Source organism: Excalfactoria chinensis, chromosome 2 (assembly GCF_039878825.1).
Source record: "Excalfactoria chinensis isolate bCotChi1 chromosome 2, bCotChi1.hap2, whole genome shotgun sequence".
NCBI lineage: Eukaryota > Metazoa > Chordata > Aves > Galliformes > Phasianidae > Excalfactoria > Excalfactoria chinensis.
In genome coordinates this window covers 91,754,368-91,780,050 of record NC_092826.1, presented here as the reverse complement: position 1 = coordinate 91,780,050, position 25,683 = coordinate 91,754,368, and the positions used below count along the sequence as shown (strand labels likewise).

Sequence of the window (25,683 nt, the reverse complement as noted above, 5' to 3'; positions counted from 1 at the left end):
ATGACAATGAAGAAGAGGATGAAGGAGTGGGATTGACTGTTCTCAATGAATGTACATATCACCACTGCTCAGAGCTAATCAAGGGGAAAATGTACTACATTAATCTTTTAAACAGAGAAGTAAAAGTGCTTCATAGGGAACTTAAGATCTGTATTATTCAAAATTGAACCTACCTGTTATTAACTTTATGTTTTTCATTTTCTGACATTCTGGTCCATCTTACTGAATTTAATTCATATCTATATAAAACTTAAGCAGAAATCTGACTTTCTATTCTCATGAAGTAAATTTGTAAATCAAAAAATGCCATTATCAGGAGCTCACCGATATCCAGGATTTTATGAAGAGTCTTCCAATATTTGATACTTCTCTAAAATGTTACTTCATATGTCCTAGTGAGTATGTAAGAACCTTGACTTTCTTCTTTGAAAGGACAGTTTCCAGCTCTCGAATATCATGAGCCCAAAACAGCTGTCATACCAGGAGACAAGGGCTAAATCAAAGGCAGTAGGTAAGCAGGAATTAAAATATTAAAATGCAAATTAATTTCTTTTTTAAAACCTCTCATCTGTTAAGCCAAACCCATGGCTTGGGTATTGGTTTACTGTTATTACACAGGCTAGATTTTAAGACTTTTCTTTAAAAAATAAGTAAAGGACCTTAGTTTATTGAGGAAAGTACAGACAGAAAACAGAAATGACCACTGGGGTAAAAACAGTCAAATGATACAAATGATGTTCTTATTTTTTTCCCCAAAAAAAGATTAAAAAAAAGAAAAAGAAAAAAAAAAAAAAAGAAAAAGGAAAAAAAAAAAAAAAGAAAGAAAAAAAAAAGCAAAAAAAAAAAAAAGCTCTAAAAACCAAGTACTGCAAGTCTGTCACACAGGAAATCAGGAAATTGGTTGCCCAAGCATATCCTCAAGTTTCAAGCACATATCTTTCAACCACAGAAGACGGAAATGCTGTTTGCTGGGGGAAAGGGGGTTCACAGCTTATAATTTGCAAATGTAAGTATTAATTTGTTCCATTTAAATTTCTGCAATTAATGGAACAATTATATACTGGCACAAAAAATGTTCAGTTTGTGCAGTACTGAGTTTTCCAAAATTGAGAAAAAAGAAAAACAAAATCTGACTACATATATCTGTTCTCCCCAAGAGTTTTCATTTGTTTGTTTGTTTGTTTGCTTCTGTAAAAGGTAACTGGAATATTTTCACATTTTAGCATGAGGATCAAATATTACCATGTTTGAATGTTACTGGTGATAAAATAATGGCAAATAATATAGCTGCATTGATTTTTATCCCATTAAGTCAGTTCTGAAAATTGACCAATTGGCACCATTGTTTACTTCATCCTTTTGTCTGTCATGACAGGAAATATAATCAATTTCTAACTTCAGCAGTAAGAAAAAAAAATGTCAGAAGATATTTTTGAGAATTCTTCATCCATGTAAGTTAAACTTTCCCTTTTCAGTTTCATGTCTAATAATAAAGCATTTGAATAGTAGTGACTGAACACCCCTTTACTCCAGCACTTGGTGACAAAAGACCTAAAGTCACAGGAGTTGCTCTCTGTTATATCTCACAAATCAAATGAATACAAGCCTGATTGCCACAAACTCATGTATCTTATTATACCATATACCATAACAGAAGCAGTAAGACTCAAATAATTGGTCAAAAGTTTGTAAGCTTGTGAACAAAATCCAGATAAAAGCTGTCAAATGGTGGCTATTAGTGCTCAGGAAAGTCCAGATAAATTACTTCTCCAACTTTACTAAACCTATTATAGTGTACGTACAGTGAAGGACATCGGGAATGGGAACTGACTTTCAGTAGTGCATTCTGAAGGCACCTGAAGGGGAAAAGCCTTGAAGCTCGCAGGCTAGAAATGGACAGAGAAGGCCCCTCTCAGCCTAGGAAGATGCTAGAGAGGAATAAGGAGTCAAACTGAAATTTTAAAAATACGAATGAAGATATTCATGAACAGATCTTGGAAATGCTGAAGGATTAGGCAAGATGAAGGGGATAATGAGGAAGGAAAAAGAACCAGTTACAAGATTAGAGGACAAAACAATCTTACTCTAATTTTCAGGCTGCCTTGATAGTTTGTCCAGTATAAATAAATTCAGTGAATAACTTAACTCAAAAGTGAGTTACAAGAAGTATTATTTTACCTGTTCTTGTTGTAACATTTGGGACAATAAAGAAACAGGATTTCTTAAGATCTGCCCAACTGCTGCAAGACACCTCATTCACTATCTAGAAAGATCTAGATAGTTTTCCATTATCTTTTGATAAAAAATCTGTTTACATCATTTTATTATTATTATTATTATTATTATTATTATTATTATTATTATTATTATTATTATTATTATTATTATTATTATTTTCCAGTGACTACTACATAAGCGGCAGCATATGCTTGAAAACAACAACAGCAAAAAGAAAAATATAGATGTCATTGTGTTACCTATGGAAATGGCAAAAACTACAGTCTCTTTCAGGACATTATCAGCTAGGTGCACAAAGGCAAAAAGGTATGCAGATAAAATAATCAAATGGGTGGAAAATAAATATGAAATTAATACTGTCACTAGCAGAAAGGAAAAAGAAAGCTGAAATCAAGCTGAGAACATTTATTTTCAAAATCAAATATCGTGACTGGCATAAGGTAAAAACAAAGTTTTAGAAATATTGCTATTAATCATTAGTTGTGTAGAAGCTTGATTTAATAATTAGAAAAGCTTTTAAGCTAAGATTCTGAACACGATAAATACAGCCAAGCTTCCCAAAGGGTTGTATTAAAAAAGATATATTATAACTCTAAGATATCAATTGTCTTTTATATACATAATAAATTCTTAATATACAAGGTGTGAAGTAGCTATTACAAGAATTCTATTCACAGCACGCTGAGACAATAAAACATTCTGTTGATTTTTAAAACAGAAATATGCTCTGCTCCACTGAAAACACCATAGTCTAAAAGCTGTTGTTGTGTATCACATCAATGACCCTAAAGACACTTTTAAGAAGTAAAGACCTAAGAAATTTGTTGTAATTTGAGACAATACTTTGAAATGTTGGACTCAATCCTGCTGACATTTATTATCTAATGTGGGCAGTGCTCCTGTATGGATGGACTTATGTAAACCAGTTACTTGCAGCGCAGAGTCCCACTAGCTCTATCCTTCAAGACCAGCATTTTGTAAAAATGATGATACTACAGTGAATAAAATCCCAGACAGCAAACAGCCCATCATTAATAGAACCAAGTAATGAACACATTTGCTTCCTATTATGACACAGGTATTAAAAGAAATCCCTGTGGAGGTAAGAGCTGCTAAAATGACAGATTTACTGTACCCCAAGCTTATACATTTAAGTGTTTGTTACTGTATGCCTAATGTACAAATTATCCACAAAGATTAGTCTTGCACCTAGGTAGAAATAACTGCATACACCAGTACAGGCTGGGGGAAGACCTGCTGGAGAGGAGCTCTGCTGAGAGGGACCTGGGCGTCCTGGTGGACGACAGGTTGGCCATGAGCCAGCAGTGTGCCCTTGTAGCCAAAAAGGCCAATGGCATACTGGGGTGCATTAAAAAGAGCGTGGCCAGCAGGTCGAGGGAGGTGATCCTCCCCCTCTACTCTGCCCTGGTGAGGCCTCATCTGGAGTACTGTGTCCAGTTCTGGGCTCCCCAGTACAAAAAAGACAGGGATCTCTTGGAAAGAGTCCAGCGGAGGGCCACAAAGAAGGTGAAGGGCCTGGAGCATCTCCCCTACGAGGAGCGACTTAGGGAACTGGGTCTGTTTAGCCTTGAGAAAAGAAGGCTGAGAGGGGACTTGATCCAGGTTTATAAATACCTGAAGTGTGGGAGCCATAGTGGCGAGGCTGGTCTGTTTTCAGTAGTGCGTGGGGACAGGACTAGGGGAAATGGGCTGAAAATTCAGCATAGGAAGTTCTGCACGAATGTGCGCAAGAACTTCTTTACAGTGAGGGTGACGGAGCACTGGAACAGGCTGCCCAGGGAGGTGGTGGAGTCTCCTTCTCTGGAGATATTCAAGACCCGCCTGGACTCCTACCTGTGCAACGTGTTGTAGGGAGCCTGCTTTGGCAGAGGGGTTGGACTCGATGATCTCTAGAGGTCCCTTCCAACCCCTACAATTCTGTGATTCTGTGATTTTGTGATCCAGGAGATTTACATATTCACAAACCTAGGATGATCCTCCTGAATGTGAACTTCACATATAAGATCAATGCTGACTTGAAGTAATTGAGCACATTAAATGCATCCCATTTGCCCAGCACCTGTTTTATCATCAGTAAGACAACTAGCTCCAGTCTTCTATCAGGCCCATATTACTGGCAAGAAAAAAGCAATTACAGGTGCAAAAAAATGCTATATCCAGACCTGCAGTAAGCAGTTAAGACCGTCAGCAGCATAGATACTGCTAATGGGAATGAAAATGCAGGGATGAAAACATTTTATCAAGCAAGTAATATACCTGGAAAGACAAACGTTACTTTAAAAGGGAGTTTTGGAGGTTTACTTTCTTTTCAAAGACATATCTTAAAGACTGACAAATGCCATAAATTTATTCTTGACCTACTCTGGGTCCAACCTTAAGGAGATGCTTATTCTATTGAAACTCGAGTAGTAACACAAGCAGATTTCCCCTTTTTTTCTTTTTTCTACCATAAAGTAGTGAAAAGTACACGGCAAATGTAGAAGGAAATCCCATAACCAAGAATTACAGAATCACAGAATTGTAGGGGTTAGAAGGGAGTGACCAATCTGGCAGCTGTCTATGATGGAGTAATGTCACTGATAGAGAGAGGAAAGGCAGCTAGTGTTATCTGCCTGGACTAGTGCAAGGCCTTCGACAATGTTCTTCACTAGATCCTTATCTCTAAATAGCACGGTTATGGATTTGAAGGGTAGACTACCAGGTGGATAAAGAATTAGTTGAATGGTTGCATCCAGAGGGCTGTGGTTCATGGATCTATGTCCAGATGGAGGCTGGTAACAAATAGTATCCCTAAGGGCCTATCCTGGAACTGGTGCCGATCAACAACTTTACCAGTGACCTAGATAGCGTGATCAAGTGCACCCTCAGCAAATTTGCTCATGACACTAAGAGTGGTGCAGTTGATACAATATAAAGAAGGGATGCCATCCAGAGGGAACTGGACAGGCTTAAGAAGCGAGCCCACAAAGAGCCTAATGAGATTTGACAAGGCCAAGTGCAAGGTGCTGCTTGTGTTGTTGGCAATCCCAGATATAGTACAGACTGAGAAAAGAACTCACTGTAAGAAGCCCTGTAGATAAGGACTTGGAGGTACAGGTGGACAAAACAGCTGGACTTGTGCCAACAGTGTGTGCTTGCAGCCCAGAGGGCTAATAGAATACCGAGTTGCATCAAAAGAGGGGTGGACAGTAAGGAAAAGCAAATGATTGCCTCTCACTACTCTTCCTTTATTGGGTCCCATTTGGAATACTCCATCCAGACCTGGGGTCCCCACACAAGAAAGACAGAGAGCTGCTGGAGTGGGTTCAGAGAGGGCTATGAAGGTGATCAAAGGGCTCTCTTACAAAGAAAGGTTGAGGGACCTGGGATTGTTTAGCTTTGAGAAGAGAAACTTCTGGGCAGACCTCACTGTGACCTTCCAGTATTTGAGTGGTATCATACAGAATTATAAAACCAGGGAGTTGGCTAGAAGTGCGGTTGCTGCTTGAACACTGGTTGATGGGTGGTGAGCAATTGTGCTGTGCATCACCTGTTCTGTATTTATATATTTTATACATATATCATCAGGCTGCTCCTTAAGAGTTCTGTCACTCACTTTACACAACAGGACCACACTGAACTCTTCACTGGAAGCAGTGAGCATGGGTGGATTAGGGTTGCATGCCATAGTTTTTATACCTGCAACACATGGAAATAACTCCTGTGCAATCATGAATGTGTGGGAGTGTCTGGGACTTCATGCAGAGAAAGGAGGGCTTGCAAATCTTCTGGGCTGATGTGTGCACCCAGACAGATGCACATCCTGAGCAGAGGGCAGCAAAGACGCTTGGCTATGTGGGGAGCTCTGGAATCTGGAGGCCACCTGAGATACTGAAGTAGATGAGGGGTGTCATGAGCAGAGGGCAGCAAAGACGCTTGGCTGTGGGGAGCTCTGGAATCTGGAGGCCACCTGAGATACTGAAGTAAATGAGGGGCGTCATGGGTGCAGGAATGCCATTCTTGATCATTTTTTTGAGCAGCTGACCAGACTGTGAGAGGAAGTCACCAGGCTGAGATGTATTCAGCAATCAGAGAGACCGATGCCTGGTATTGTGTGGTGGCACAGGCAGACAGACAGCCCTATACTGGGGCCTATCCAGGGGAGAAAGATAAACAGGCTTCTGATCTGAGAGAGATTTGACAATCTCCCTCAGCCCCGAGGGTGAGGGAGACTGGATTCTCATCTCTGCTCAGGGCAAAAGGCAAAGCCTCCCCCTTGCTCCTGAAGTCCCACTATCCAACAGATCACAAGAAGAAGGTATGGACAGCAACCTGGTACCAGGAAAGGGTAATCACACTAAAAAGATCCAACTGAGGACCTGAGTCATGCCCAGTACCTCTAAAAAAAGGCAAAGTCTTAGTAAATGGAGACTCTTTGATGAAGTGCACTGAGGCCACACAGATAATTTCTCCAGAGAGGTTTACAGCCTGCTGGGGGCCTGCACTGGGAACATCAAGAAGATATTGGGTAAGGTAAAGCCAGGGTACTACTGTTCTCTTCTGGTTTTTCATGCTGGGTCACATGAGGCTGCAACCAGGAAAACAAAAAAATTGCGATCTTCCAGTACTTGAAAGGAGCTTACAAGCAGGAGGAAGACTGACTTTTTAAGCAGGTAGACAGTGACAGGACAAGGGGGAATGGATTTAAACAAGGCCAGGCTTGACAGGTTCCTAGGCAGTCTGATCTAATGACAACCCTGCCCATGGCATGGCGATTGAAACTAGATGATCTCTGAGGTCTCTTCCAACCCAAGCCATTTTATGATTCTTTGAAACCTCAAGCCATTAATTTTGAGCACAGCTGGCACGATAAAGATAACTTGAATGGCCTAATGCTCTTCAGCCAGGGTATATTCTAATGGTTACTAATATTACTAAAATGTAAAGCATACAATGTGCTATTACATAAAAAATCCTGTCCATAAAGAATTATTTCTCATTATTAAGAATTCAGGCTTTCCCCTTTCCCTCAAATATAGGAAGAAATACAGTGACTATGTAGTTCAGAGACACCCAATCCCTCCTCTTGACTTTTTCATTTTTCTATTAAAAATTTGAATTATCACATTAGAACATGCTTCAGAGCAAGTGTCACTGAGTTCTTACAGTCTTCTTTCTTTTGATTCCCATCCTATCTGGTATATGGCACACAAAAACTAACAACCCTTGGAGTTGGCAAAATCAAATGTAGCTCAATCTCTTATTTGCTTTTTCTCTGAAACAATTTAAAGTCCTCTCGCTTTGGCACTGACAGTAGCTGTATTAGTTATCCGTTCAAATGAATATTTGCTTTTGTGAGGACTGAACAAAAGATGCATTTGGTGTAGGCTGTTTGTCACTAGTTTTCCTTTCCTATTCAAAACTAAGAAAAATCTCCCTGTGAGCTTACAACTTCTGTAGCTAAACACTAAGTTCTCATTGCTTGTGCCCTTCCCTAGTTACATTTCACTTCAAGCTTGCTTACTTTAATAATTATTTGTTTAGTAATTTGACCTACAGTGGAATTCGTTAAGCTAAGCTTAAAGTACCTACAGTGTCTACCTGTGGGAATACAAGAAAGACTATTCAGAGTAGAAGCTGTGGAGCAAGATAAATGGCATCTCCAGAAGAGGCAAGAAGTCAAGTATCTGCATGATGACTGCATGATGATGGCCCTGCTTCGAGGAAGTGCATGTGAGCAGGAACAATTTCCGACTGATTGGATAAGTGCCTATGTGCATGGTTAAAGAGTGTTTGTGGAATGTTTTGTTGACATGTGAAGGTGGGTAGGAAAGTTAAAAGAGAAACCTCATGAATGTATATAAGGAATGTTAGAACCTGTAATAAACTATTTGGATAGTTCACATTTGAATCCATGCCTCAGGTACTGCAAATGGCATCCACTGTATGGAGCAAATCAAACTGAACCTGAGCAAGCCTGGTCCGACAGTGCCACCCGACTGAACTACTGAGAGGTTGTTTCGTGCATGCCTGTGCTGTTCTGCAGGACAGAAGGTAAGCAGTCAGGAACTATGGGGAGCAACAAGTATATCTCAAAATATTACAGAGTTTCAGAATTGATCTGTATTTACCTCGGCATTAGCTACTACGATAACTGGGTTTTCTTTTGATGGAGAGCTCTGAGTCAAAACTGGCATAAAACTTTGGGAGGCTGCAACTACTGCATATAAAACAGCTGCTAAACTTCCGCCTGTTTGGTGCCAAATATCAGAAGTGCTCAAACAAATTCGACAAGGAAGAAGGGCAAATTCTTCCGACTGTTACCCATCGCCCTTTCCCCCTTCCCTGCCGCTGCCTTGGCGCAAGAAGCAGCTCCGATCCGCGACTCCAACCCCAACCCCGGAGAGAAGGAAAATCGTTGTCCACAGAGAGCGCCGCCGCCGCTGTGAGGCGCCCGCGGCCCCTCGGCCGCAGACCGCTCACCGCGCCGCTGCCTCCCTCCGCCCCATTCACTGTCGCTCGCCGCTCCGCTTCTGTTATCGCATGTAATTTGGTTAAAGACAAGGACGAACCAGAACCGCATGATCTTTTTGATCTTGGTCCAGTAGTTCTGGACGACAAACCGGACGTTTTCCGTCCTGACAATAATTTGTTGAAGTATCACGGGGTGATACTGCTATATTGCAAACCTTTCCTGTGATGTATCGTGCAAATCAGCCCCTCCAGTGGGAATCCCTGCCTTATGAGGCAGTGAAGGAGCTAAAGAAGTCGAAGAAAGATTATGGAATGCAGTCTGTCTTTATGTATAATCTTTTGGTTGCAATTGGTGACAGTTATAACCCCTCATGAATGGAAAATTTTATTATGAACAATTCTGTCTCCCACACAATATACTGTTTATGATTGAATACCTAAAACAAACTGCCATCCAGGTTATGAATAATTTGGCTAACTTAAATCATATTAATAGCAGCAGAACAAAAAGAGAACCTAATAAATGCTACATTGCTCATCCGACAGAGAGTACAATCTGTCCATTTACAAATAACTGAAGAAAAGGTTCAGCTCAGTTCTCCATAGAAATATTAGGATGGAAAATTACCATTCATACCATTCAGCAGCAAAATCTCAAAATAATACCTAATGATTTGCGAAAATTATTAGGAACCATCAACTGGTTGCGACCGCTTTTGGGTATTACTACTCAAGAGCTATACCCTCTAATTACTCCAAGGAGACCCAGATCTATACTCTACAATTAACACCAAAAGCACTACAATGCTTAGACTGTGTAATAACATCATTGCAACACTGATACAGCAATTGTATTTATTTGTCAGTTCCAGTATCTCTTATTATAATATAATACCAAACTCCTATCAACCATACAGCTTGTTATGTCAATGGGATATCTCAAGAAAAGATCATCTCATTGTCCTCAAATAGATATTCTTACCCACATACATTTTCAAAAAACATTACATTCCAAGTGGAGATGTTTGCAATGCTAATACAGCAAAACTATTACAAATTTTATGAGCTTTTTATCCTGATTGCATCTACATACCTGCTACTATAAAAGATCTAGATCGGATGCTTGTACACTGGCTTGTGTTGCAAAATGCTATAGCTGACTATACTGGACAAATCTCCACTCATCCAGTGGATCAAGCCTGTAACATTGCTCTAATGCCTAGACTGCCTGGCAGTTGTCCCAGATAGATACAAATCCCCACAACAAAGCACCTCTTCAACTCTGGCAAACTGATGTCACTCATGTTCATGAATCTGACCATCTAAAATGTAGGCATGTAAGAACAGATGCATATTCTTTTTACGTTTGCCACAGCACATACAAGCAAATGATGTCACAATGACTGTAAACACTGGTTATCTGCGTATGCTGCTATGGGAATCCCACAAATTACAGAAACAGATAATGGACCTGCATATACTTCTAAGGCCACTCAAACTTTCCTCCAAGAACATGGGGGTCAGACACATTACTGGCATTCTTCATCCTCCCACTGGACAAGCTATCATTGAATGTGCTCATCACACATTGAAACATTCTCTAAATAAACAAAATAGGGGGAATATGGGAGACACACCACAGGAAAGGTTATATTAGGCTTTGCTTGTGCTGAATTTTTTGAATCATGATCATACAACTTGTGTAGGTCATCATTTTCATCATATCCACAAGCCTAAGTTATCAATGGTAAGGGACCTTCCCAATGCCCCGTGGCCATATTCCTAAGCTTAACTATCAGCTGTTCCTTGAGCACTGGGGAGGCCCCTTAACACTGATAACTTGGGGCTGTGGATATGCCTGTGTTTCCACAGGGACTGATCCTAGGTGGGTTTCAGTACAATACATTCAACCTCATCTCAAGGCAGAAAATAGCATCCAGCCCTCATAATGACTGGGATTGTGTGTTTCTTACTTATTAGCATTGTTTTGTAGCTTGTTGGCACTACCTGTTGCATCCACATCTTCCTATCTTTCTTCTTTACTTCTTGGCAGTTTATTCTTACAGGTCAGAAATGAATACAAAAGATTGTTCTTCCTTATAGCTTTCTTTGCTTTTATTGCCAAAATGTTTTTCCTGATAGGCTTCAAAATCTTGCACTGTCTATCCATTTCCCAAGAGACGGTTCAGCACATAAAAAACCATCTACCCTTACATTCAGTATTTAGGTAATTTTATTGGCTAATGAAATAAGGCTTTGTTGATCCAGTCCACCTCTGTCGGTAGTCTTGTGTGTATTCCTAGTCAGTAACTGTCCTTGCTGTATTTTTTTACCACCCTGAACACTTCTGGCAAATTTACAACCATGTTTCCTACAACACTTTGCACTTTTACAGTTGTGTTCAATATTGATATATTTCTTTTGCTGTGCCTCTCTATATCAACTTTTCAATAATGTGAAATTATTAGCAATTTTTTTTTTTTTTTTTTTTTTTTTTTGTGGTGTACTTAGATACACACCTATTGAGTCTTTCCCTTAGTATTAGAAGGTAGAAATTCTGGAGACCAACTTGCTATTTCCCTTCATATCCATCCTAGGGCTGTTATGAGATTACCATTTTCATTGATACATCCAAGACTTTTAGCCTCTGCCTAGGTACACATGATATAGAATTAATAATCTCCTACCACAGTGAGCAGAGAGCTAACGTTATTTTCAAGAAAAAATGTAGTTAACTTTTGCTCATATGCTTTATCCAAACAATCCAATAAAGATCAGATACTTCTTCCCCAAGAGAAAAGGATTTCAGAACTACTTTTTATAGGAAAAGCAAGATGTTCTTAACTTTATCAACTGCATTTGGATCTCAAAACCTTGCATTTATTTTTATTTTTTTTTCCTTGTTTGTTTGTTCCCAGACTTGCATTTCAAAAACCTAGCTTGCTTCCCACTGTTCATCTTCTTCCTACCTTGATTTCAAATTACAAATGAGACAAGACAGACAATGCCAGGATTGTAGTTTTTTACAAGAGAAAAATATAATGCTGAACTCCAAGAAAAGAAAAAGAGTACTTCCAAGCTAAGGATCCTTGTTTGCCCCTGTCTATAAACTACTGACTTGACTTTTGTCTAGATTATATACAATTAATGTCATTATCTGGTGTATGGGAAATCACAGCCTGAACCTCTGATTAATCAGCTGAGGCAAGTGCTGGGTCAGCTATGGGAGCACAGGTGAGAGAAATCTAGCTGTGCTCCCGGAAGGGTTGGAGATCAACTCCACCTCCTCTAAGACCTCATTTAAGAGCTGACCACCAACAAGGCAGCATCTCTTGGTGATTGCTCCCTAGTGGAAACTGCCCTAGCTTCTCCAGCCAAGGCATTGACATTGGTGAGTTTTCCTTTACATATAACCTTTGAATATTTACCATCATCTTTGTTAACATCTTACATTTGGCAAGCTAGGCAGGAGCCTGTGGATACAGGAAAAGAGATGTCTTTCTTGTGGAATATGTTTAGTTGGTTCAAGGGGGAGAAGGTCACCCCCTTAGGAAAGATCCTCTCTGGGCAAATCCAAGGATTCATGGGATCCCCATATTTCCAAGTTGCAACTATTATCGAACAATGGGGTCCTTTATGAGTGGTGGACAATATGTCCTCAGTCCGTTTAACGGAATAGTTTCAGGGACTACATAAAGATATTCTTACCACCAGAGAAAGACAAATGGCTGCATCCATAGTAGCTTGGCCCTTACTAACTGCTTTAAATCAGGCTGAGATGAGATCAAATGATATTGAGCGTGAAAATCAATTATTAAAAGCTCATATTGAGAAGCTAGAAAGTGAGCTCAGTTTATTAATGGGGAAAAATCTATTGTTTTTTTCACCAACCCCCCAAATCCAATATATTTCAATGAGTGATGAACAAGATCCTGAAACAACGGATCAGGACAAAGTTACCAAAGCTGATTTAGAGGAACCACCTAAGATGGACCTATTAGAAGTCCGTCCTGTTGTTACCCAAAAAACAAAAAAGGTTCAAGACCGACCAACAGGGGTGCCTCCCGATCAATGGCCCCCTGCTGAATCTTACCTACATGTAACAGCCTGTCCGTACACACCCACTAAACTGATTTAGTTCAGCGATTTAGACAAAGGCCGAGAGAAAGTGTTCTGGCCTGGCTATGTGTCTATGGGATTCAGGGGCAGAAAGTGTATTAGTTAGCGGACCTGAAGTGTCTAAACTAGCAACAATAACCATCCATCCTGCCCTTAGGCAAAGACTGTATGCTGGGACCCAGTTCCCTGAGGAAAATCATTCAATCATAGATTGGTTGATAGCTGCCTGCTGCATGGTATGGCCCAATAAGTCTGACGTACCGGTAAACACGGGCATGTGGTCTTCTATGGAGGACCTTCAAAATTATATATGAGAATTAGGCATGCGAGAAGCCATTTATGAAGATACATTTGACAGCCCTGATATGGTAAAATTTTCTGCAGGGATGAGGGACCAAATATTGCAACAAGCTCCCTCACATATGTATGGAACATTAGTTTCCATATTAAATCCATTAGTGGCTTCAGAAGCAGCAGTTCAACAAGCTGCTCAATTGGCAGTGGATCTGGGGGAGACAGAGCTTTTATGAACTAAGCACAATATTATGGTAATAGAAGATGCCAAGGTCTTTCCAGTAACCTGAGCTAGGAAACCGGCCCCGCGAACCCCTCAGTCAGGACCCATAAGAATGTCCTGAAAACAAATGTTTAATGATCTTCTTCAGGCAGGTGTTCAATTTACGAAAATTGATCGTCAGCCCAACCACGTTCTCCTTCAGCTGTGGAAGCAGCTGAAGGATGAACAAAAATTCCAAAACTACCCTAAAAGACCAAGGGTAAGAATTATAGAACGATGACCAACAGTAACTTGGAACTTGGAGGATTTCATTGTTCCGAGTAGAAAAAAGAAGCCACCTCAAGTGTCTCGGGTCATGATACCTGAGACATCAGAGGTAAAAGATTTGAATCTAGCCCAGTTCATGGCATGATGAGGGACGTCAGTCCCCTAGGTTCTCCAGATGGGACCGGAGGCCCTATGTAGAATTAACAATATATTAGTCCCGGAAGGATGTACAAAAGGTTATGGCCCTAGTTGATACTGGGGCTGAAACATCTATAATATACAGAGACCCAACGAAATTCAAAGGCAATAGAGTGATGATTGGAGGCTTTGGGGGACAGACCATTCCAGTCACTCAAATCTGGGTAAAATTGGAGGTTAGGCGCCTCCCACCACAGGAGTATAACGTAACCATTGCCCCAATTCCAGAGTATATATTGGGGATTGATATCTTGTGGGGCCTGGCTCTCCACACAACGGTGGGAGAGTTCCGGCTCTGACAGAGATGCATTAGTATCCGAGCAATACAGACAATATTGAGAGGCCATGCAAAACAGCCTATTTGTCTGCCAAAACCACGCCGGATTACTAATATAAAACAGTACAGACTCCCGGGTGGGCAGGACGAAATAACAAAAACGGTGCAGGAATTAGAGAGAGTGGGTATTATAAGGCCTGCACATAGCCCATATAACTCCCCAGTTTGGCCAGTGCAAAAGCCGGATGGAACATGGAGGATGACAGTAGATTATAGAGAATTGAATAAGGTCACGCCGCCCATTCATGCGGCAGTACCCAATATTGCCTCCCTAATGGACACACTAAGCAGAGAAATGGGCAGAATTGCGAGCCGTGTGGATGGTTATAACTAAAGAACCTGGTGATGGTGTCCTGAACATCTGTACAGATATTTGGGCTGTGTATCGGGGGCTCACTCTTTGGATTACGCAGTGGGCCACCCAGGGATGGACTATCCACGCCCGACCGATCTGGGGGAAAGACATGTGGGTAGACATTTGGAATACAGTCAAACACAGGACAGCACGTGTCTACCATGTCTCTGGTCATCAACCCCTGCAGTCACCAGGAAACTACGAAGCTGACACACTGGCCCGAATCCAATGGATTGAGAACTCACAATCCGAAAATACTGCCTGTTGGTTACATTAGAAACTACGGCATGCTGGACAAAAGATAATGTGGGCAGCTGCTAAAGCATGGGGGCTGCCAGTACAACTATCTGATATCATCCAAGCATGTCAGGATTGCGACACTTGCTCAAAGATGAGACCAAGACCGTTGCCCGAAACAACATCCCACTTTGATAAAGGATACAGTCCTCTTCAAAGATGGCAGGTTGATTACATTGGGTCCCTCCCTCGGTCTGAGGGGGCGAGATACGCCCTGACCTGAGTCAACACTGTAAGTGGGCTGCTGCAGGCCTATCCAGTGCCAAAAGCAAATCAGGCGTGTACCAGCAAGACACTTACTAAACTGATGTCTACCTATGGGACACCTCAAGTTATCAAGAGTGACCAAGGGACTCATTTTACTGGTGCGATGATACAGTGCTGGGCAGAAGAAAACAACATTGAATGGAGATTCCACCTACCATATAACCCAACAGGGGCAGGCCTTATTGAACATTACAATGGTATCCTCAAGGCTGCCCTGAAGAGTAGTGGTCCACCCTGCAGGGGTGGACAGAAAGACTATACAAAACCCTGCAGGACCTGAATGAAAGACCTTGAGATGGCAGACCCTGTGCCCTAAAAATGCTGCAAACTATATGGGCCTCCCCTATTAGGATCCAAATTACAGGTACTGATAATCAGGTAAAACCGCAGGTTGGTAATGAAAATAATCTTCTGCTCCCTGCCCCTGAGAATTTAGAACCAGGAATCCATAAGATAAATTGGCCCTGGAAGGTGCAGGTAGGTCCCAAGTGGTGTGGCCTACTTGTACCTTGGGGGAGATTGTTGGAGGTGGGAGGTTCAGTAACCCCCTTGGTGATAGGTACATGGCCTACTGGTCATGGTCGTGGTCAATACTCCGATCTTCATTGCTAAAGGGACACCTATCATGTCCCTATGGCAGATCAAGACTCCTCCTCTGGTGCCAGATATAGTTATGCAGCCACAGATATCTGGCCAGAGGGTATGGTATCGGCGACCGGGGCATAATCCGGTACAAGCTGAAGTATTGACCCAAGATAAGAATACGGCCTGTCACTTGCCTTGGAGGGCGGACCTTCCCCTCCTAGTACCCTTGAAACATTTGTATTACTCTCCCTAAGACTATAAGCCTCTAGGACCATCAGAGGACGATTCGTTTGGACTGATGAAACGCAGATAGACTTGCACCTTAAGATGGCTTGTCTCTAGTAACATCTATCAAGCACTGGCCCACGGAAGATTGTGAACATCCATCAAATCATCATTCAAATTATATCAACATTTATGGCAACGGGAAAATTGTATCAGCGTCACATTGGGTCTCTGTAATAGGGAAAACTCACCTAATCACTGTGAAGGGGTGGAGTGTATGGGAAATCACAGCCTGAACCTCTGATTAATCAGCTGAGGCAAGTGCTGGGTCAGCTATGGGAGCACAGGTGAGAGTAATCTAGCTGTGCTCCCGGAAGGGGTGGAACTCGACTCCACCTCCTCTAAGACCTCATTTAAGGGCTGACCACCAACAAGGCAGCATCTCTTGGAGGTTGCTCCCCAGTGGAGACTGCCCCAGCTTCTTCATCCAAGGCATTGACATTGGTGAGTTTTCCTTTGTATTTAACTTTTGAATATTTACCATAATCTTTGTTAACATCTTTGTATTAGCCACCCCTTACATCTGGTATTACCGTGACAGTTGACAGAAGATGCTGACAGCAACAAGTTTAAACAAACAGTGAAAGGCATCTCTTAGTTAAAGTCTGCATTAAATTGTCTAAAAGGTCTGTGTCCCGTGTCTTTATTTTTGAATGCTCAAATCAGCCTCAAGTTACAAGTGTCAGTGGCAATGCAGATTGACAGCCAGGAATGATAAAAACAGAATGTAAAATGTTTTCAGCAAACCCAAACAATTAGCAATCTCTGATTTCTATTTCTGTTTCTATTTATTCTGTTATTTTTTTCAAGCTGAAAAGTGGCTATAATCATTGAGTACTCTTCTGAAAGCAGGTTTAATGCACGATGTTTCAAGGCCACTTAGAGGAGAACATTAATTAAAAGAATTAAAAGTTTTTCCAGTCCAAATAAGTATTCTGTAAGCTAAATTTTGTATTATCCAAAACTCTGCTGAAAATAATAAGTGCTGCACCCACAGACCCACCATAAGTCACTCCTCACAGTCAGATTTTAATCAGCTGCCCGTTAGCCCCATTGATCCCCCATTCTGCTATCTCTTCTATCCATTATGCAATTAATGATCATAGTCATTACCTATCATATTGGCAAATGAGTTCCTGTGCCTACAGTCTTCCCTGCAGACACAGTGCTTCGAAGTTATTAAACCATTATCTGCCCCATGGATGTAAATTTCTAAGCCACATCTTATTAATGCTTTACTCAAATTACAATGAAGCATGTATGGTGCAAGGTTTTGCCACATTTATTTGTGAATGTCATTTATTGTAATGAAAAAAGCTTTTTGTGATAAAATTAAGTAAGTTAGTTAAGCTTATAGAAACCCTGATATCAGGAAAAGGTATTTTCTAGCAAATGAATCACTGTTAGAAAAGCCTATTTGATGTTTTGACTTTAATTTAGACTTTAGAAGCAGGAGCCCTTGCAAGATCTTACATGTGTTGTTTTATGACTAGATAAATGGGGTAAGACCTGAAAAATCTCAAAAAGTAAAACTTAAATAAATTACTTTGATGATCCTAGCCGGATCCCCATCAAATTGATCTATGCTGCTCAGACCACCATCAGACACTTTTGTAAGGAACTGCCTCATTTCACCATTTCACCTCCATGGTTTTTTTTCTGTTTTTTTTTTTTTTTTTTTTTTTTTGTGTGCGTGTGTGCGTGCATGTGTGCGTGTGTTCGTGTGTGCGTGTGCGCGTGTGTGCGTGCGTTCCTCTCCTCCTAAGCCAATCTTTTTCAAGGCAGGAATGCAGAACACGTAATTTTCTGTCCACTTCCCTGAAATATATTTTCAATTTAGGTTCTCTTCCTACAAATTACAACTAAAATGAACAATTAATGGTGTCAGACCTACAGGGTCAGGTGTTCAAAGCACTTACTGGTTGAAGCAAATAAATCAGCGAGCTCTCCTGGATAACTATCACTGGAAAAGGAGTGATATTTGTTGCATGAAAAAGTGTTTCCACTGATGCCATTGTTTGGTCAAAGCGTCCTCCAAGTCCACCCAAAGTCACAATCAAATCAATCTAAAAGATAAAACAAAAACAGTCACCAAGAGAACTATCAAGATACCTTCATAGATGATCTTTAGATCCTGAAAATCAAAAACTGAACCACTTTGATAAAAAAAAAAAAGTAATGGCAAAAAAAAAAAAAAAAAAAGCTACCACCTATACAAAAGCAAATCTCAAATACAGCCATTTCCTTTCATTACCGATAAATACCATTATGCAGTTCTTGAAGTCGAGTACTGAAGCTCATAGTCAACATGTGGTACTTTAATGAAAGACCTAATTGCTTTGCCTAACATGGAGACCAGTTTTAGCAGACACCTATCTGTTTAGCTTGGCTGCATAAAGCCTAAGATACATCCCTTCACACCTTAGGATCTTGCATCCCCAGATCTTAAAATTACTTCAGCATCATTTTCATAGTCTACAGAGAAAATAAATCACTGTATGCCATTCTTGCTCCCCCTGCAGAACATTTTAGCAAACAAACCCACACACAGGCTGGCTCTCTTCAAGACTAATTGTACTACTGCTCTGAAGAGATTGCATGCACCCCACAGCTGCCATATCTCCCAGCTGTTGCTACTACGGACAGAAGCACTTCTTGCTTGAGGCCCAGGCCATGGAGTCAGCCAGCTGCTGCCCTCATTTTTGATTCTCAAACACTCCATCAAGCCTCTGTATGCTCTCTGTATGCAGAGAGGGAGCATTTAGAGCTTTCTGTTCCTCAGATAAATGTCACTGTATTATTACTTGCACCATGCTAGTCAAGTATATTTAGTAATTATAATTTAAAAAGCTACCATTTTGTAAGTAGTATGCAAAGCCCTAACACATTGCAGCTCTAAAGCTTTTAGAAGCTCCACTGACAATAGCCATTTGGTGAAGTGTTCTGCTTTACAGGGCCTCAGTCTACAGCCACTGTGACAGAGAGGGAATGATGCATATGTATACTTCTGCATGTTGAAGTGTAATATAAGTTGCAGCAGAATTGTCAGGTCATAGCGTGAACCAATGATTAAGCACCAGATGAGAAGGCGTGGTTAACCCAGGGAACTCAGGTGCAAGCAATGCACCTGACTGACAGGAACAAATGGAGCCTGGATCCCTCCCTCCTCAGTCCTCATTTAAGGGTTAGTAGCATTTCTCTGGATAGAGATTGTACTTCTTTTGAGCTGTTATTGGTTATTGAATGGGATGAACGATTTTTTTCCTTCTTAATTACCTCCTATTGCTCCATAGCACTTGTAACCTATTGGAAAGCATCCTCATCGCCTTCTTTTGGTAAACATAAGTGATAAAGAAATCCTACTCCTTATTTAGTAGCAATTGCACAGTGATCTTGGGAGCTGGCAAGAAATTTAAGAAAATAAAATCAATATAGCATGGAGTAGATCTGTTGAAAATAATGGCTTGAGATGGATAGGACCTTAAAGATCATCTAGTTCCAACCCCTCTGCCATAGGCAGAATTGCCAACAGTTAGATCAGGCTGCCTAGTGCCCTGTGCAACCTGGCCTTGAACAACACCATAGATGGGGTACCCACAACTCCTCTGTGCAGTATGTTCCAGTGCCTCACCACCCCATAAGAAGAAGTAAGGGAAAATCAAATTCCTTATCCTGCTGGCCACCCCTCTTTTGCTGCAGCCCAAGATACAGTTGGCCCTCTGGACTCCAGTCACACACTGCTGGCTCATGTCCAGCCTTTCATCCACCAGGACTCCCAAAGTCCTTTTCTGCGGTGCTATTCTCTGTGTTTTCTTTTCCTAGTCTGTACACATATCTATGATTGTACCCAACCAAGCGTACCACCTTGCACTTGGCCTTGTTGAACCTTATTTGGTTCACGTGGGCCCACTTTTCAAGCCTGTCCAGGTTCTGCTGGATGGCATTCCTTCTTTTTGTTCTATCAACTGCACCACTCAGCTTAGTGTCAGCAAACTTGCTGAAGGTGTGCTCAATCCCACTGTCCATGCCATTGATAAAGATGTAGAAGAATACCGGTCCTATCATGGACCCCTGGGAGGACACCACTCATGGTCATCTGGACACAAGAGTTGTTGACTGTTACTCACTGTCTGCAACCGTCCAAGCAATTCTTTATCGACCAAATAGTCCAGTCTTCAAATCCATATCTCTCCAATTTAGAGATAAGGATATGGTACGGGACTATGTCAAAGGCCTTGCATAAGTCCAGGTAGATGACATCAGTTCCACTTCCTTTGTCCACTAATGCCATCATTTCATCATAGAAAGACACCAGATTAGTCAGACACAATCTGCCCTTGGTGAAGCAATGGTGGTTGTCACAGATCACCTTCTTATACTGCATATGCCTTAACACAGGAGAATCTGTGTTAAAGAAAAAAAAAATCAAGCTTTATTTCATAAAGAGTTGAAGTTCTAATGGTGGGATTCAGTCATCTTTAAATTAAATTTATATATCAGCATCTCTTGGAATGACTTTAGGAGCTGGAGCAGGGCTGTTAAAGGAGAAGGGAAGCATACAGATTCTGCACATGGCAATTTGGATACTTCTTTCTTTCTTCTCCCCTAGGGTATAATTTAGGGCAGGCTGTAACCTTGAGGTTGCCAAGGCTACCATCACATCAGAGTGAGACTGCTCAACTCCTTGCTTTCATTTCCAGAGACTACAGAAATACACAATTTGCTATAAATTGTCTGCTGGCTTGCTAAACACGTCCCTCTGGTATGGGTGGATTAAAATGAAGACTTTACTTAGAGAAGTTATGGACAAGTTATTTAAGGAGAAAGGTGAAAGGACAGAGGAAGCTGAGAACTGCCTGAGGGATGTGAAAAGAGCCTCATATCCAGCTCTGTAACACAAGCATCAGCATGCCATCTAAAAACAGTCTCAAAGGCTCAAACTCACAGCAGAAGATGCCCATTCTTTTTAAAACCATGCTCCTTATCTCTGATAAGAATCTCACTCCCTAGGATATAGACATTATGATGGATCTTTTTACATAAGACCTCTGTTTCAGGCAGATGATTTTCAAATGAACATACCTGAGTCTCAGAGGAGCAGTTACCCGACAGGCAAGCCGCGTTTCAGTACCAACTACTTCAGAAGCAGCCCCAAACCCCTCATATGCAGCTAAGATCTTCTCAGTTGGAGTGTAGCACTTTTCGGATCTCTTGTACGCTCGACTCCAAAATTGCAGGGATTGTCCTTGGGTCTCTTCTGAGGCTCTTTTCCACAACTCTAGCAGCAGTGTAGAGGATGTTCTTTACATCCTGTCCCATCATTACTGGCCCCTGGGCCACAGCATGAATTATCTCCCATTTAATCTGTTCAAAAGCCTGCTGCTGCTCAGGGCCCCATGAATAATCATTCTTCTTCCACGTCACCTGATAAACAGAACTTACAATAAGGCTATTGTTTGGAACATGAATCCTCCAAAAGCCCACTATGCCCAGAAAAGACTGTGTCTCTTTCTTGCTAGTGGGTGGAGACAAAGAAGTGATTTTGTTGATCACATCTGTTGGGATGTGATGACGTTCATCTTTCCACTTTATACCTAGGAACTGAATCTCCTGGGCATGTCCTTTCACTTTGCTTTCCTTAATAGCAAAACCAGCTCGTAGAAGAATCTGGATTATTTGCTCCTCTTTCGTGAAAACTTCTTTTGTATCACTCCACATGATGATATCATCAGTGTACTGCAGGTGCTCAGGAACCCCACCCTGTTCCAATACAGTCTGAATCAACCCATGGCAAATGGTCAGGCTATGTTTCCATCCCTGGGGCAAATGGTTCCGAGTATAATGAATGCCCCTCCAGGTGAAGGCAAACTGTAGCCTACAGTCCGTGGCCAGAGGAATGCAAAAGAAGACACGAGAAATGTCAGTGGAGGCATACCATTTGGCTGCTTTTGACTCCAGTTTGTACTGGAGTTCTAACATGTCTGGCACAGCAGCACTTAGTTGAGGTGTGACCTCATTCAGGCTGTGGTAGTCTACACCTCCATTCTCCACTGGCTTTACACACTGGCCGTTTGGGGCTGTTAAAAGGTGAGTGAGTTTTGCTGATCACTCCCTGACTCTCCAGCCGACAAATCAACTTATGAATGGGCAGCAAGGAATCCCTGTTGCTGCGGTACTGCCATCTGAGCACTGTTTTTGTAACAATAGGAACCTGCTGTTCTTTTACCTGTAGCAGCGCCACAACAGACGGGACTTCTGACAGGCCAGGCAAAACAGCTGCTTAACGTTGTATGTATCTACAGCAGCTATTCCAAAGGCCCATCAGTACCCCTTAGAATCCCTGAAATGCCCCCTTCTGAGGTAATCGATACCAAGTATGCATAGAGCCACTGGGCCAGTCACAATAGGATCTTTTTGCCAGTCTTTACCAGTGAGGCTTATTTTGGCCTCCAACACAGCCAATTCTTGAGAGCCCCCAGTCACTCCAGAAACATGGATTGATTCTGTTCCTTCTTGACCCAAGGGCATTGCAGTGCACTGTGCACTGGTGTCCAACAGCACCTTGTATTTCCGGGGTTCTGATGTGCCAGACCATTGAATCCACATGGTCCAATAAACTCTATTATCCCTTTTCCCCCCCGACTGAGGGCAGGGCCCCTCCATTCATTACCTGTGGTAACTGGAGTAACTGTACTGGTGATTGATCTGCTTTGGCATTTTCTCACCAGTGCTTGTAGTACTTGAGTAGCTTGATCATACCACTTTCTCATGTCTTCTCCATGGTTATGTAGGTAACACCACAAGGCAACACACGATGTAGTCTTACTACTGTTCCTTGCTTGAGCTGGAAAGCGTTTGCTTTTAATAGCTGAGAATTTTGATGATACAGGTGAGAAGGAGGGTTCATCACCTTTAATTAACTGGATTTTCATTAGTTTGATCAGCTCCTTCATTACATTAGCTTGATGATCCTGATTTTCATCAAGCATTTCTGATACTACTACAGGATCATCACGATTAACTAATACAGACATTTGCTCTTGCTTTTCATTCAGTCTGTTCGTTACTTCTGAGACGGCTGAAATGGAGACATGAGTTGGGGGTAACTGTTATTCATAGTTCTGAAGTGAAGTGTAAGAACCAATTAAAAAACTAGGAGTGTACTCAAAAAATTACAAAACCATGATGCCATCCTAAAGGAAAGAGGGATGGCAAGACCAACATGTTTTGAAAGCTATGGAGACATAAATAAACATTTCTCCCTCTGAGACCAATAAGACCATCTACTGCTATTGTCTAATATATTTCTTTGCCAATTACAGATCAGATATTGCATTTGAATTGAACACACTTCTTATCATCTCCACACTTCATTGGTACCTTGTCACCTTCAGTACTTCATTTCCTAACATTCAAAAGTCTATTGCTTTGATATAAAATACTAGAGGAAGCTGAAAGAACAAATCTACTGTAGCAACATGCAAATATTAAAGAATATTTTATACTGAAGAGAGAAAAATTAAATAGTTTTGTGAATGTTGTATTTATTATTCAGTTTGACACTGTAAAGGGTGCACATACCAACACGACCCATCACCTAGGAATCAAGCGCAACAGACAGTATAAATGACTGTTTGAATGATTGAAAATAGAGAAAAAAGAAGCAAGAAAGAGAATCTTCCTCATCAACCTGAAGATATCCTTCGACCAATGGAATGCTGCTGGAATCCATGGTGTTGATTACTTCTTGCTTTTTTTAAAGAACTCTCTGTCTTATTTCTCATCTTTCTGTTATCACCCACCTTCTGTTCCCCATTTTCCTAACTATGAATTCATAGCAAACTGGGAGAACAACATTTGCATCTTCATCTCACTCCAGGTACACATTACAAATCACCTTTACTTCAGTAATCGGAGCAAGGCTTTCTAGTGTTTTACATGAAAGGCATGGCAATTATTTCCTACAGGAATTATATACACAGTTACATAGCAGCATCTGTGCCTCACTTAGATGGAATCCTCTTCACTCTAGCAGAAATTTGCTTCTTGCTTTGGACATCTGACTCCTCAGGAAACAAGAGCCTGTCAGCCAGAAGCTGTCATCCTGTCTGCGTGACTGAGACGGTACCCTTTGATTGGCTTTATTGTCTCTTCACTAATTCCATTTATCTTCATATAGGTTATTCCAGGTCCGTTGTCATTTCTCGCTTAATATCCATTTCCTTGCATTGTTAACTGAGTGTTTTTTGTATCTGTAACCTCTTCTATTTCAAGTGGGTGGGTAGTTCTTTCTTCTAATGACAGCAAACATACAGGTTGCATTTGTCTGCTTAAAGCAACACATTACAGTAAGATGGAACAGAGAAATGTAATCTTGGAATCCAGTCTGAGATCTGAGTAACAGGAAAAATTTTGGTCTTAATATGATCTATTGTCCTGTATTTACATTTCTGGCACAAATCACTTGATTTCTTTCCAGTGCTTTTGCTTTGCTGTCTCCTACAAGTAAATGCAAAGTCTGTGGGTGCATATAACATCATCTAGCAGATGAGATTGGGGTCATCAGAATTCCTCTTTACCTTAAACTTTCTGTGTGAAGGAATCATTTCTACTGCACATCCTTCTGTGCTGTTATGCTGTTATGTAGGCAAAAGCGCACTGAAACCTCCATAGCAACCTGTTCACTGAGGCCTTGGAGAACACGGTCTTGGTTTTGACGCTGACATACATACTGTGTGCACAAACAAGGATTTCAAGACCATCAATAATGTGTCTTCTGCAAACACAACACAGTCTTCTTTCAAAACAGTAAGGAAAGACACAAGTACCAAGCTATCTTGATTTAGCTTGATTGAGCTCCTACAGCTCAATCATGGTGACACTGTGAGAATGTGCATACAGTGGTGTAACCCCATGGAAAAGTAAAATTCATCGTTGTAGGCTATCACCCCTAAGAAAGCGACCCCTGGATTTGAATTAGCAGCAATGAAAGTGACCCTCAAAAGATTATGATAAAATAGTCTAGAAAATTTCTTCTAACTATCCAATAGCCATGTCTGATGTTGTATTAGGCGAAATACGGGGATATCGGGCTGTCACGCGACAGGCCCTCCCTAATTTCTGGAAGGATCGATGACGCGTATAAGAGAGGCGTACACGAAGGGCGTAGGTTATATAAGTGTGTGTTTGCTTTAAGAAATCGCCATTTTACCGCTCACCCTCTTGGTGTTATTTCGGTAATTGGCCCAGCTGCGGACTTCTAGGGTCTTAAAGTCTACAGTCTTTAATGCCAAAAGCTGTGTTTGGTACATATTGTGTTTTTTAATCTCTTTGTATACTGTCTCCAGGAGTAGAAAAGGAAAAGCAAACTAACTAAAATCTCCCATCAGTTCAAGAGAGGAAAAAATGATTCTATTTATTCCTAGGGAATCTGTTCTTTGTGAGCTTGTTATTACACATTTTTCTTAAATCTTATTGTCAGTCGTTATTCTGAATAAATCCAAAGCATAACCCAAAGTCTTCAGCTGACTGTGTATAAAGCCGTAAGTCATAAGTACATATATTTTTAACACTGCTATCTATTTTCTTTCAGATTACTACCCAAAATTATCACTACACTTGTGTACACTTCTTAATTTATACTTGAAGTCACAATCAACCAGCAGCTACAAAACAAATACTATCCAAAACAGCCTCTTTCCCCTCTCCTGAACCACAGCTCCTTTTGTGCATGCTGGCAGGGAT

At 41.2% G+C, this 25,683-nt stretch overlaps 1 protein-coding gene across 5 annotated transcripts in view; it reads right to left on the bottom strand.

Annotated features, from left to right (window-relative positions):
* The window catches only part of TPK1 (thiamin pyrophosphokinase 1), a 133,626-nt gene that overhangs the window by 47,041 nt on the left and 60,902 nt on the right, over positions 1–25,683 (bottom strand). For 4 of the 5 annotated variants that reach the window (XM_072329980.1, XM_072329982.1, XM_072329981.1 and 1 more), the window contains one exon: positions 17,859–18,005. The exons of the other annotated variant lie outside the window; for it this stretch is intronic. In XM_072329980.1, the coding sequence (XP_072186081.1) occupies positions 17,859–18,005 (147 nt within the window). The remainder of the gene's footprint in view (positions 1–17,858; positions 18,006–25,683) is intronic. 5 annotated transcript variants of the gene reach the window in all.